The sequence below is a fragment of the Morone saxatilis genome, unplaced genomic scaffold (genome assembly GCF_004916995.1).
Source record: "Morone saxatilis isolate NCDOM2014 unplaced genomic scaffold, NCSU_SB_2.0 Contig23, whole genome shotgun sequence".
Lineage (NCBI taxonomy): Eukaryota > Metazoa > Chordata > Actinopteri > Moronidae > Morone > Morone saxatilis.
Genome location: NW_023339796.1, coordinates 2,362,490 through 2,373,560, shown reverse-complemented (window position 1 = coordinate 2,373,560; position 11,071 = coordinate 2,362,490). Strand labels below are relative to the sequence as shown.

Here is an 11,071-nt window from a genome sequence, read left to right as displayed (position 1 = left end):
AAAGCAGATTTCTGAATCATTTAAACATGACAACGTGTTCGACTTCAGTTTGATTGAATAATTAAAGCAGAGTAGTTGAGGCTGTTTGTTTGGTGCTTTCTGTTCATAGGTTTTATAATCTGTTAAACCTGTCGGTCCACAGCAGGTTTAACTATTGATCCATTAAATGATTCAGAAATCTGCTTTATAAAGTCCTAACCTGTTTAATCCATCGTGTTGGTCTCAGATGCTTAATTTCAGTTTTAAACATCAGTATACTGGTTTCCTCGTTGGTAATCGGTGAATTTCCCCCATAAAACCTGACAGGACTCAGAAACCTCGCACTGGTCTGACTCCAGACTGGTTTTCTGGTGATTAAAGCAGCTGGAAATCTGTTAAAATGACCAAACATCCTGGAAATAATCGACGCTATCTTGGAAAAGTGTAATTTTGAGTTAACCGGAGACGACACCACCGACCTGTAATGAACCTGTAAACTCGGCCCATCTGTAAATGCTGTTTTTAGGCAACTACTGTCCTGTATTGTCAAGGAAAGCACCTGGAAAACGTCCTGGAAAGGTCCTGGAAAATGATTTAACGAGACTCTCTAGTAATGTTTGTTTGTTTGTGTTTGTTTTCTCAGTTTTAACTTTAACAACGGACGCAAGAGTTCAGTTTTAATCCTCAACAATTGTAGTTTTATGTCACAAACTGGGTCCAGATCTTTCTGGGACTGAAAACAACTCCCATAATTATTTATCTTTTATAAGGTTAACTGTGGGACGCTGCACCCCGGCCTTTTCCTCGTCGCACACGTGTAACGAGCTGATATTGTGATAAAAACATCCATTCTTGAATCGAAGTTGTTTGTCCCCTCTGCCCCCCTGTAGCTTACTTGGTGACACAGAGACTTCTCCCTGAGGAGCCAAGAAGCAGACGGCTCATGACTTCTGACCAGGACACGAAAGTTGTAGCTGAACCACAGGTGCAGCAAGTACAAGAGGCAAAGGACAACTCTCATTTGGTGAGTTTTTACATCCGCACACACTGAAGATGTCTTGTTTTCCCCCAAAAGGTTGTAAAGTTTGTTTTTTAAGTTGTAGAAATGCATCTTTTTTTCTTCTAAAAGTGACAAATTAGGTCGTCACACGCGAGAATATTATTATTACAGTGAATTATCTTAATCTTAAGTTAAAAACTTCATTTTAAAATCACAAATAAATTAGTAGATTATTAAATAATTGCCAAACAGTTACTATCATTTGCCGTATTGGTGAATTAATATGGATAATATCCTTTTTTTTATCATTTACTATCTATTGTGATACATATATTATATCAACCAACTCTTTATGGATAAACTAATCAGACAGGAACGTCGTCCTTCGGCTCATCCAGCTAATTAAATTCAATTAAACTTTGATCCATTTTCTCAAGTAAGTAATTAGTTGCTAATTGTCTGTAAATTGACTAATTGCTCCAAATTAAATACCTAAAACTGCAGCAGCAGAACGGTTAATTTGTGTGTAAAGACGAAGTTGTCGGAGGTTTTTTTCTTCCAGGTGTTTCTGTGGTTCACGTTGACGTCGTCGATGCCGACTGAAACGTGAGAGATTACCTGCTGCTTGTGTGTTTTTATTGCCGCCGTTTGCCGGGCGGATGAAGTTTAATGGGTTTTATTGTGTGTCGTCGCATTAAGGTCGCGGGCGGGCGGTTGACGCTCTTCATCGAGACTAAATTAAAGTAGTGGAGCAATGAAATGGATTCTGAAACGCGAAGCTGGAGAACGTTTGTGTGTGTGGCTTCAGCAGATTAACGAAGGATGTTTTCTTCAATAACTTCAATGTATAGAGAGTTTGTTGTTAGTTGGTAGTTGTATATTAATATTAGTTTGCTTTGATCTAACCAGGACCACAGTGGAAACAAGAACTTGTACTGTGTCTTCGTCTATCTGTTCAATAACTCATCCATTTTGTGTATATTTTGCATCTTATCGGGCGAACCTTTGTGAAATGGTTCAGTTTCAGTTCCTGCAGCGTGCCGGCTGTCGAATAGTGAAGTGTGCCTTTGGACAGCAGACGGCAGATATTAAATGCGGTTGAATTCAAAGCATAAGGAGATTGTGCCAGTCGCTCTGCAGACCGGCTGATGTTTGTAGAGAGCTTCACACGCAGACACTGCCTGCTTTCGACTGCCTTTGATTTCACACACTGATTATGTACAATGGGGAGCGGCTCTGTGAAAGAAACACGAGGCCGAAGAAAGAAGCAAGTCTTGTAACTGAATAACCGTGACCTGTTTTTATTTCTCTCTCTTCATAAAGTCCGTCATAGTGGCACTATTGATCGTTGGCGTGACATTTTGTTCCTTGTTGGAGCGTGAAGGGCTGAAAACTGAGAGATTTCTGATTCCTCCGTGGGTGGACGTGACGACACCGACGGTAACGGTCAGGACGAGTGCTGGGACTGAACTATAAGAGATTCACTCCAGTTAGCCTGTGGATGTTGTTGGTTTGTTGTCCTGGAGTTGACTAGAGTTGCCTTATTTTGATAATTAGTTGATCATTTTGTGATTCTCTCAGATGTGAGTAATCCTTCTTTAATCCTCCACGACGGTAAACTGAATGTCTTTTGGTTTGTGGATAAAACGAGACGTTATAGGAAACAAACATTTTATGGACCAAACAACTAATCGATTGATTTGAGAATGACGATCGACGGGTTAATGCTGCGTTCACACGGATTCAGACAGACATTAAACAACTGCTGCTGTCTGCCTGAATCTGTGTGAACGCAGCGTAATTAATAATCATTAAAGCCTCCGTGTTTTATGCTCCTGTCCTCCTTTTTTACTAAATCTGTATTGTGTTTGTTTTAGTCCTCTGATGTCCCTCCTGTTGAACTGTGGCACCTTTTCACTTCTTCAAAGTAGTTTATGTTGAACCTGCAACTAATGATTATATTATACATATTCTTTATATATAAATTGTTCAATTTGTTGATTTCTTTCTTCAAATTCAGCATCAGTTGTAATTTTTGCTTAATAATATAACTATTAATAACTTATTGAAGTGTTGTTACATTTCTGTAAACTAACACTGAATAGAAATGTGAGATAATCCTGTAACAATAGTGTAAAGTAATAAAAACAGCAGCCGATAAAGTTAGTTAAAGTCAGCTGCCGCATTAAGAGAAGTTCAAACACACACACACACATAATGCCGTTCGTCGAGACGTAGAATTACCTTTAAAAAGCACCTTTTCATTAGTGTTTCCCTCTTAATACGAGGGTAGCTGCCGAAGTTAACCACAGGTCGTCTATAAAAAGCAGAGTGGTTTTACATTTTAGATTTATTGAGGTCGACGGTTAAAGATTTAAATGTACCGATTGGAGAACTTATCGCCGACTATCAGACGCTTTAGCAAGCAACAAAATATCAGTACGATCACTGTGACTTGTTTTTAAAATGGTTTAACATCTTCATACCTCTGTGATTGCTTATCTGAGTGTTTTCCAAACCGCTTCCTTTGGTTGTTTTAGTCTGCTCAATGTACCTGAAACTACTTCCAAAAAAAAGCTTCTTTTTGTTACGCGCTCAAAGGTTTCAAACAAACCAAATCGCAAATAAGACGAGCAACTGAAAACATACCTTTTATGATGTTGACTTTATATCTAAAGTTTGTGAAGCCTCCTCTCAGTCTTCGTATTGTCTCTGCCAGATGAACCGCAGTGAAGAAGCTTTCGGTTTCATTCTCCGACCTCAAGTCTTTTAATCTCTTCTCTCGTTGTGTCTCGATTGTGAGATGTTTGCCGTTACTTAAACCCAAAAGATTTAAATCGTTCGTAACAGAGAAGAAAGAAAACACCCAGCCGAGTTGTCATAACTTTAATTTTGGGAACTATTTTCAGAACGGTTGCATCAGACCTGCGTTCCCTCTGGGCTAATAGTTCAGTGCTCAGCCTGTCACCATCCATCAGACCGACCAAACAATATCTGGTTGCAGTCATCAGTCACTGCTGCACTTTGTCCTCAGAGGTTTGAGGTGCTGTGAATGGGTCGGCTTCATTGGAAGATGTTTACGAGCTGCAGGGAAAAGTGTATGCCATCATTTTCTTTGATTTGATTAGTCCGTGTTCAGTGACGGTTTTGGAAAACGCTTAATTTTAACAGTTAACGGTTGATTTTCAACAATACACACGATCACTCATCTAAAACCAAATGAAAAGAGGGTTGTTTTCTGTTTTTAGTACCTTTGAAAATGCTTGAATTTTACTCTGGTATGAACCCTGTCAATGTGATCAATAGTGAGTGACAACTTTAATTTATTCCCCCCCAAAAAAGTGAATGTATATTAACACATTAATGATTTATCTGTGGGAATTAAAACAGACTGTGGATTTCCATAAGCTGTTTGAGCTTCAGCAGCCACCTGTATCATTTTACATGAAACACTGCGATTCCTTTAATGTACATCCAGGACAAACATTCATAAATGAGCCTTGAAACCAGAGAAACATTATTATTATTATAGCTGAAGAGCCTCTGACTGTCTCTGGTAAAATTAGACTGTTTTTCAAAGGTAACCCCGGCAGGTGTTGTCTGTACCTCCATGGTTAAAACTCCTTTTACACCTCACAGCTCACGTCTTCATGACAACATTATGCTTCACACTTTAATCATAAAATCCATGAAAAACAGCATTTATTCTTTATATTATAGCCTCACGGTACATTTATTGACCCAGCATCAACACTGACAGATATTTGCTGTTTATTTAAAAACAACAACACTATAAAAAGTCCTATAACATCTAAAGTACCACTGACGGACCAAATAATGTGCCAAAAGCCTCAAATTCAGAGTAAAAACTCAGTAAAAACATGGTAGGGTTCGAGGTGCGGAGCTGATCTGGCGAGCTCTCCCCACAGACTCCTCGGTTCGTTCTTTACCGCCTGTATGGCTCATGATTCTGCCGGGCCGCCACACAACCCCGCAGGTTTGATTGATGGTAGCACATGTGACACTTCTGCAACGACTGTCGGGGCTAAATGCGGTCACCGCGGTGGGACGTTGCGCCAGCCCTCGGGCCAAATACTGGTAAGTTCTGGTTGTGACGAGTGAACCTGCCCCCCTCCCACCAGCCACTTCACCAACCGTCGTTTTAAGATTTCTGGTTCTTGTCCAAGAAAAAGACACGGCTGCTTAGACTGAAGGTGGGTGGTGAGTTGTAGTAGCTGTTCAAGCTAGATTAAAAACATAAGTTTCTTCTTTCTCGCCCCAAATCTGTTTTGGTTTTGCAGTATTTGGCACCGGCGCTCCGGCTTGAGGAGAAAGTGTTCATGTTCCAGATCACTCCCCGTTTGTGATTCTAGTGCAGCGCTCCAGTACCTTAAATCACTCTCCTTTTTCATCAGAGATCATTCTTCTTTGTGTTGTTGTTTAGAGGAATATCTTTAGTGGTCATACTTAATTTTAACACTCTTTCTAGCAGCGATGGGATCGTACTCGGTGTTGGTGAAGCGCGGCTGCTGCTCCGGTGCAGAGGAAATGCAGGGACAAGCACTGGGATGTGTCTTCATGTTTCCCTGATGGGTTTCAATCAACCTTCTCAAATAGGAAAGAATGTGCAACTAAAGGAAACGGGTACGAAGTAAGCGGATGGCCTTCGGGGCGAAGAAAAAGTTATTTTTCCGGAGAGCTCCAAAATTAGGAAATGGAAAGAGCCTGCTGTCTTTTTTTTCCACTGTCATTTACACACGCTTAAGATTGGAAAGAAGATTGGCAGTGAAAAGGAAGGGGCAACCCCGCCCCCCCACCGCCGGCTGAGTCCAGTGGGCTAATGCTTCAGGCTTTAGGTCTCATTACAAGCCGGGATTAGTGGTGGGAAAAGCGGTCAGAGAACCAAAATACTGCTTCCAGGGTTGAATACACACAGTTCAGGACGTCATGGTTCCTGAGGAATTACAGACGTCTTTTCCCCCCCCATACGCTACGTCAGTTTTAAACTGCACAAAAAGTCTGCACAGAAGTTGCAGTTCAGTGCAGGTTATCTCTGTAAATGCACATTTTATTTGCTTAAACGTTTGTTACTTTGCATTTTGAACACAGGACAAAATCTTGAAGAAAAAACGTCCAAAATGTGCAGTTTATGGAAACATGTGAAACGAGAAGTGCTGGGACAACAGACCGTAAAGAGTCTGATGCACACCTACTTCTGCATGACTGCAGATCAGGATTAAAATGGCACAAGTATTCATTATGGAGTAATTACATCGGTGATAATAAAACAATTTAACTAAGAGCGTCTAATAGATCTTAAAATATAAACAGTAAAATAAAAAACACGCTTTCTAGGAAAACAATAAATTTAAGACTCAGTTGTGTAGAAATCTCCTTCTTTTATTGAAGAAATCAAAATGTAGTTTAACCCCGACTCAAACTGGCGCCACAGTAACACGTATGGTGCTTCTGAACCGATATGTTTTCCACCTCATTCGTTATTCACACACACGCATACACGCAGAGAAACACCATATGCTTTGCACATATGTGTTAGAAACCAGACCAGAAATTAAACATGACCCATTTATAGCCCTGCGTGTAAAATCAAATCCGCTACGGACAAAAGGAAAGAAGGATCAGATCCTCGTCTCGTTCGGGAAATGTTACCGTGAACAGGCAATTTACTCAAAGAGCATTCGCAGGTACGACGATGTTTGTGTTTGAATGCAGAAGTAGTTTTGTTGTTGGTCAGTCAGTCGAGCTCCGAAAAACCAAAAGATGTTTGTCATTCAGTTAAAGAACAGCTCGGTGTCAGACTGGTATTTACCAACTGTACTGTTCTTCACACATTTACTGCACAGATGGTGAGAGAGATTCGCGGTGCTGGAAGTCAAACGTGGTGCCTTGGGCTTGTTTTTTGTTTTTTTTTAATATGAAAATGTGAAGCAGTTGGGAGTTTACATGCTGAGAATTCAAACCCCAATAATCTGCGTCTCAGCAGTCTTGAAGTATAGGAAACAGTTTGAATTTCTAACTTAGTCAGGATGTGAAAATGGTCAAATCTGACAAACGGGGTCACTTTACCTGGAAACATACGTTTGGACAGCAGGTTTGAAAGTCGATGAACAATAAATAATTACTCGGCTTTATTTGCAGTAGTCTGATAATCATGTTTTTATTTATTTCGTTCACTCAGCCTGACATTGTGTTCATGTTGGCTGATTTCTGTTCAGGGGTCACAGACGAATCTGTCCTGCTGACGTCGACATAAGTCATGAAACTGTCCAAGTGTAATACCGATTTATGTCTGTATAGTTGTTACACTACCGCTGTTGTCCACAGGGGCCGCCAGAATCAGACACACATTAAAGGTTCCTTGTAGCCGCTTTAACCTTTTGACAGTGATTGAAGAAATATACGAGCTGTCGTTTCTGTAAGTCGGCGTACGACAACCTGTACAGTAGGGCTGAGCAATTTTATGGATCCTGCGATATATATCGATAGTTTGCTTCCCCGGAAAGTAACGATTTTTCACCGCGAGTATCGACACATTAAGTCCCATTCAAATCCCCCGTGTTCCGCCTGGCACTCTGCTCGCTCCCGTTTCCCCTGTTCGCTTTGCAGGAAGAGCGATGAGGTCAGTCAGCCGCTAGTGTCGCTGTTAGAGCATTTCTAACAAGTTACCCGTCGGTACTCCTTTACACAGACGTCTTCTTCTTCCTGGCCTTAAACTACTCGGCTAAGACGGGACATTTTAGGGTAAATGTTTAAATGTTGCTCTTTCAACAAGCCTTTATTTATCCCGAGGAAATTACTGTGCAACAGTTGCAGTACAAAGGTGGGAAAGTAATACAGGTTAGAGTAAGCTACAGTTTGCACTGTTTCAGTAAATGAAACAAACTTTCTCACCACATCTTTGATTCATTTTGTCCAGCTGTAGATGTCTGTCCAGTCAGCCTAGTATATTGTGTCATTTCAGTAGTTTTCAGTTCAGTTAATTCAATCCAAGTCAATGGAACACTCACAAGATGTCACCAAAATCACACTGTCCCTTTAAAATCTTTCAGAAAATGATGTAAGTGTATCGTATCGTATCGCGAGATTAGTGTATCGTACAGCCCTGATGTACAGCTGCATCCATCTCATCCCGTCACTTTGTTCATGGATGTGTTCAGGTTGCTTGCCAGCTTTGTTTTAATCCTTCGTGCAGAGCTCTGATTGGTTGTCAGTGAGCTCACCAGACCTGTTTGAATTCATGAATAAATCGATCTGGAACGAGCTCTTTCTTGTTTTAATCACTAGTTTTGTAAAACATTTGTGACAATAAATCTAAAGAGATGTAGGTTGTTGATCATTTAACCTCCCAGGTTTGTGTTGAGTCTGAAAGCTTCAACCACTAGTGGAGACGAGGGTTGAACTATTACATTTAGAGATACTGAGTTGGTTGGCTTTGTTACAGTATTTGTGATGCATTGGCCTCCTGAGTGTTCAGCGCTCATCTGGCCCGCTGTCCCTCATCAGCTCTGCATCTGTCACAGAGGGAAGATGAGCCTCAGGTCTGCAGACAGACAGATAAATCCAAATTCAGCTGTTTTTTGTTTTGTTTTCTCCCCTGAAGGACTCGGCTGCTGTCTCTGTCGTTCTGTCTGCCATCAGAGAGGCAGAGCAATAAAACCCCAGCGCTACGCCGGCTGCCCTCCGATGACACTGACAATAACTCGTCTCATGATGAATCACATCCTCTCGTCTCCGCCCGAAATACACCCTCGATCAGGGGAGCAGCTAACCTTTTCCCTCCTCTCTGAAGGAAGGGAACATTTTCAAAATCTTGAAAGGTCAAGCGGTGCCCAGAAACGTACACATCCGGTGATGTCAGCAACAGTTTCTATGGCAGCCAGTCCAGCACGGACAGGAGTGGGAGTTTTTTTTTTTTTTACATTAGTGCAGGGCTGGATTATTATTAGTGGGTGAGGATGGAGCGGAGGGGAGGGGGGGGGTACGTGTCTGTCTGGCCAGAATGATCTCGTAGTGCAGCATTTGTGAAATACGACCCAGGAACAGCTCACCTTGGATCAACTCAGGTTTCTCTCTCTTCCCCCTCTCCGCTCAACCCTCCTTTCCTTTTTCAGTCGATCTTCCTTTTGTTTCTGATTCTGTATTAACTTGAATAAGAAGAAGCAGGTTTCCCAGCCTTTCTTTTTTGCCTCAGCGACTCGGCTCGTTAGCAGAATACTCTATTAAAACCGAGGCTCAAGAGGGCTGCTTTAATTTGAGCGACGCCTCAGGGTTGATTTATTTTTTTTGTTTTTAGCACGTGGATCACTGGAGCAGGCTTCGTTTGAGCTCAGGTGCGCGGCGACTCCACACTCCCTCTACAGCTCACACAGTGTGTTTTTTTGCCGGAGAATGACTCAGTGCAACAGCGACAAAACAAAAGCAGAGACGGAGCGAGACAGCCAGTCAGCTTCTGCAACGTCAGCCAAGCCCACCGGGGCAGAGGAGCCTCAGTGCTGTCATCAGATTTGTTGAATCAACCCAGCAGCTCGGATCGGAGAGGGCCAGACGGAGCGTGGCAGTGATTTGACGGGGACGACTTTAGAGAGGTGCGGCGGCGGCTTCACTTGAAGGAGCCCCGGTTGTGGCTTAAAGCATACAATGTTGGTCGTGAGTCTGCCTGTCTGTGGAGACACTTAGACTGTGTTTATGTGCGTTAAATCATGGATTGGATGCAGTGGAGCCTCATACCACCACCGCCAGGAAGCGCCTGGCCCGCTCTGCCTCAGGACTTCAATGAAACACTGGCTCTGACCACGGCTCTGGGTTACAGTCTGTTAGCATGTGAGACGTGCATGCTGAGCTGCTGCTTTGATCCTGTGAGTATGTCCAGCAGCGCAGTCGCTGTCCGCTTGTCTCTGCTGCTCCGAGACGGTTCCTGTCAGGTGCCGTCGGTCCGAGGAGGCTTGGTGACGCGATCGATGAGTGACTGTTGGAGGATTTCTGTTCGCTCGAGTTAGAAAATACACGAGGATTGTGGACACTTATTGATTAGGGCAGATCACTCGCAGTGCTTCGGTTTGTTCGGTAACAAACATTAAAGTGATTATAACTGAGAACCTTCTTTTAATCGTGCAGAGATTCAACAAACAATGTATTTCTCAAGAGGTGTACGAGTGTTGCTGAACTATGTAATAGTAATAAGTAATAACGTCACTTCTGCAAACACTTGCATCACTAACAGGCTCTGTTGTGAGTTTTAAGTTTCCTCCATAATATGTGTGAAGCACCGTACTTCAGCCTGAATGGTACAACGAGTGGAAATGGCAATTTAAAAATGGTTTAAAAACCAAAATATTGGAAAGAAAAATCTAAATAAAGGATAACAGACTATAATATAATATATATAATTAGTGTAATAATCGTGTCAAACTTAAAATATCTGTTTCAATCTTCGGTTGTTTGCTCGTTTCCTTGTTGCTGAATTTAGTTTCGCTCTTGTCTGTTTTCCTTGTTCAGTGTTTTACACCACTCAACTGTTGAAGCTACAGGATGAGTTTGTCTATATATTTTACACAGTCAACAGATTATTAATGATTTACAACATTTGTACAGAATTAAATTAAGCACAAAGAGTTAATATTTGTCTTTAATTTTCGCTGTAAGTTGCTGTTATCCTGCAGATATGTTTCAGCTGACAGCGACATATTCTTTGTGTTCTGTTCGCAGGAATCCGCCAAGGTTTCAGACCTCAACCCCAATGCGAAAGCATGGGCCAACCACATGTTTAGCCTGGACCCCAGCGGGAGTGCTGACACCACAACTGCTGCCCTGCAGCCATGGAAGGAAGGCTGCGATAGTTCGGCCGACCCCGGCCCAGAAGGTCAGCCAACGATTTTGGGATACAAAATACGATGACTTCTGTACTTAATGTGTGTTATTATAGCAAAATAATCAACATGTAATTGCTCTGAGTCTGCAATACGCATATTTACAGGAGAACAGTAAGTCAACAAAGTAATCTAAAACTTATAAATGTGAACAGAAGTCGTGTGGTAAACTGGAGAGCTGTGGTTTTTCTGGATAAAAAGCACT

At 42.0% G+C, this 11,071-nt stretch overlaps 1 protein-coding gene across 1 annotated transcript in view; it reads left to right on the top strand.

Annotated features, from left to right (window-relative positions):
* Positions 1 to 825: 825 nt before the first annotated feature.
* larp4b (La ribonucleoprotein 4B) overlaps positions 826 to 11,071 on the top strand; it is a gene marked incomplete in the record, with an annotated part of 26,360 nt that continues 16,114 nt past the window's right edge. The window contains 2 exon segments of the mRNA XM_035670333.1: positions 826 to 1,003; positions 10,706 to 10,859. Of these exon segments, the coding sequence (XP_035526226.1) occupies positions 923 to 1,003; positions 10,706 to 10,859 (235 nt within the window).